Source organism: Vicia villosa, linkage group LG1 (assembly GCF_029867415.1).
Source record: "Vicia villosa cultivar HV-30 ecotype Madison, WI linkage group LG1, Vvil1.0, whole genome shotgun sequence".
Lineage (NCBI taxonomy): Eukaryota > Viridiplantae > Streptophyta > Magnoliopsida > Fabales > Fabaceae > Vicia > Vicia villosa.
In genome coordinates this window covers 203,222,802-203,226,166 of record NC_081180.1, presented here as the reverse complement: position 1 = coordinate 203,226,166, position 3,365 = coordinate 203,222,802, and the positions used below count along the sequence as shown (strand labels likewise).

The 3,365-nt window shown below is 39.1% G+C and overlaps 1 protein-coding gene across 1 annotated transcript; it reads right to left on the bottom strand.

Moving 5' to 3' along the window:
* Positions 1–272: 272 nt before the first annotated feature.
* On the bottom strand, positions 273–1,214 carry LOC131593278 (uncharacterized). The gene has a single exon (XM_058865703.1). It carries the CDS (start codon positions 1,212–1,214, stop codon positions 273–275), a length of 942 nt encoding a protein of 313 aa, XP_058721686.1.
* Positions 1,215–3,365: the final 2,151 nt, after the last annotated feature.

The window sequence follows — 3,365 nt, the reverse complement described above, 5'->3', positions numbered from 1 at the left end:
AGCGAAGAAAATCCCATGATACATTATCATAGGCCTTCTCAAAATCAACTTTAAAGAGGAGACGAGAATTACCTTCCTTTCTAGCATAGTCAACCACTTCATTTGCCACAAGAACTCCATCAAGCAATTGTTTACCCGGAACAAAAGCATTTTGACAAGGAGAGATTATGGAATTCAACACTTTTTTCAATCTTCCCGCCAAAACTTTAGCCATCACTTTGTACATACAACCCACCAAGCAAATGGGTCTATACTCATCCAAAGAAAGCAGATTAGAAGATTTCGGAATCAAAGCCAAGAAAGAAGATGTTACCCGCCTTGGACAACATGCCTCCCTCAAAAAAATTATCAAAGAACCGCAAAAAGTCTACTCTTAAAAAAGACCAACATCTTTTGATAAAGAGAAAAGAAAACCCATCGGGTCCCGGGCTTTTCAATATGCCGCATCCGCCTATTTCCTCCTTGATTTCGTCCTCTTGAAAAGGATTTTCTAACCATCCTCTATCTTCCTCACTAATCTTGTCAAAAAGAATTCCGTCAAGACTAGGTGTAACTCCTTCCACTCTTCCAAATTTATTAGAAAAGTGACGAACAACTTCCTCTTTTACTTCATTCACCATTTTCTTAATTCCCTCTGGAGAATTAATAGGACCAATGTGATTATATCTTCTTCTTTCTTTCATCACCTTATGGAAAAAACCTCTATTGGATTCGCCTTCATTTAACCATTTAACTCTTGATTTTTGAACTAACATATTCTCTTTAATTCTAAATTTAGACCAAAACCGACTAGTGGCTTCCTTCCTATCCTTTAGAATGCCAAGATGAAGATCCTCTGTTTCCAATTCCAATCTATCATCCCCTAAATTGATATCCCTTACTCCTTCTTCAACTTCCAAATCTATCTTTCCAAACTCTTCTTTATTCCACCATCTAAGCCTTTCTTTAAGAAGACGAAGCTTTTCTTTTAACACGAAATCCCCTCTTCCTTCCACCCTAAAAGCATTCCATTCCTTCTCCACAAAAGGAAAAAAGGAAGCAAAAGTAAACCACTCATTATTAAAAATGAACGTTTTAGGACCCCAATTATTATTATCAACTTCTAGCCAAATGGGACAATGATCGGAAACATCTCTCTCGCCTACCAATTGACCCACCACTCCCCAATCATTCACCACTTTGTCCGATACAAGAAATCTATCAATTCTACTCATTGATTTACCTCTCCGCTATACCATGTGAACTTTTTTCCTTTGCAAGGAATATCCACCAACAAACTATCATCCATAAAAGCCGCAAACTCTTGCATCTCATTCGAGAATGACACCATTCCTCTACCTTTCCTTTCTCCCCTAGACTTAGTGGCATTAAAGTCACCTCCCATGATTCATTCTCCATCATTAAATTTCTCTTTTAACTCCAACAACCTACTCCACAATATTCTCTTCTTCGAAATTTCACACGAGGAGTAAATGTTCACCAAATAGAAAAGATTATTGTCTTTTTTGAATTTGATACCAAGATAACCTTCCCCTTTGAAACTAGAAATCACCTCCAAATTAGCCTCCTTCCAGAGAATTAGAAGACCCCCCAACCTTCCAATAGAGTTAGAACAAGAAAAACCAATATCTTTGCTATTCCAAAAACTCTTCGCCACAAACTCCTCTAATCTTGTTAATTTAGTTTCTTGTATCATAAAAATGTCCGCTTTACTCTTTACAATCAAAGAACTTATTCTTCTTCTTTTGAGAACATTACCCCCTCCTCTTATGTTTAAGGATCCTATAAACATAAGGAACCCTTTTTATTCTCCTTCTTGTTTACTTTTTTCAACAAAGCTTTTTTCTCCATTTTCTCAATTCTCTCCACAACCTCCTGTTCATCTCCTTTATTAACTACCCCCTAGGCTTCCATTGCTTTCCATATTTTAGAACCCGCTTCGCAATCCAAGTTTCCCCACAGCCTTCTATTATTCCTATTAATTTCCGCTAAATCTGATTGCCTACTGTAAGACACTTCCTCGCTGCCTCCTTCCCTAAAAATCGGTACAGATTTTGCAACCGAGGACTCCTTCACAATCTTTTCAGTCTTCGCTGCTCCTGCTGAAAAAGATTTCTTTTTCTTCTTCCATTTTATGCCACTAACTGATGTTTCCACACCTTGGTTTTTATGAATTTCCCATATAGATTTTCTATGAGCAGACCCACTCAAATCCGCCAAGTTTCGGAAAGAAACTTTCTTTTCGTGACACTTCTTTTTGATTTTTGCCTTGCGCACAGCACTATCAAAAGGGCCTTCATAATTAATATTATTAGCAAGCAAACTACAAAACTTAGATTCAAACTCTCCTGCAAAAACAGAATTTGAACCACCGCCCACCTTCGTTAAAACCCTCCTCCCATCTTCTTACTATCTCAAAACAGTTTTTCCACCACAATTCTCTGTCCCCCAATAAGTTGATCGATTAACCCCTCCTCTGATTCTTCCAAAATACACCAGGATACGCCAATCGGAGAAACCTTTAAGTTGTAATAACCCTCCATCTCGAACTTCGTATGTAAACTGCCAATTGAACCAAGAATTATGGCCTTCCCCACGTAAGACTTTTGGAACCTTAACACTGCCTCGTTCGGAGATTTAAACTTCAAGATATTCTTCTCCACTTCAGCTCTATGTTGCTTGTTGTTATTTACTACATCCACAAACGAACGCCTCCAAATGTTGTTCTTGCAACCTGCTCCACCGCTCTTCGCAAAGTTCCTGAAACCTGCCCCATGATTGTCAGCCATCCCTTGGCTCCCCATACCCCTATACCTTCCTTCAACACCGCCTCTAAAACGTTCGAATCTAGGAAGGTTTGCGTGTATCTTCCTTCCCAAAATCTGGACGTTATCCACCTCAATAGCCAAAAGTCTCGCATCTTCAACCTCCTTAAATCCCGCAAACCCGAAGTGTTTGCCAATGCTATTCCTTCTAGGTGCTATGGAGACCTCCACCACTTGACCAATGCACCCGAATAAATCATAAAGATCTTTAGCTTTGGTGAAATCGGGGAACTCCGATACATAGATCGAAACGAGGCTTCTGTTCTCCCCCGAGAGCAGATGGTTCCTCGTCGAATAAGAATCCCAAGCAGGTACCCATTGATTGCGACTTTGCGTGTCTATTAGTCGGGATAACTGCAAGTGCATAGTCGTGTCGTGTAGTTTTAAAAGATATCGAACCCACAGGGACTATAAATTGATCTACCGTTATCTAAAGTTACTATGTAAAGCTAAGGCTAATGATAGTTGGTTTTGTTAATAAGGGGAAACTAAAATCTTAAATCTAGATAAAATATAAATGCGCGAATGTCGGTATGTAGT

Excerpts from the sequence above, each read along its gene's own strand:
- LOC131593278 (XM_058865703.1), bottom strand. The coding sequence starts at position 1,214 with ATGAGTAGAATTGATAGATTTCTTGTATCGGACAAAGTGGTGAATGAT.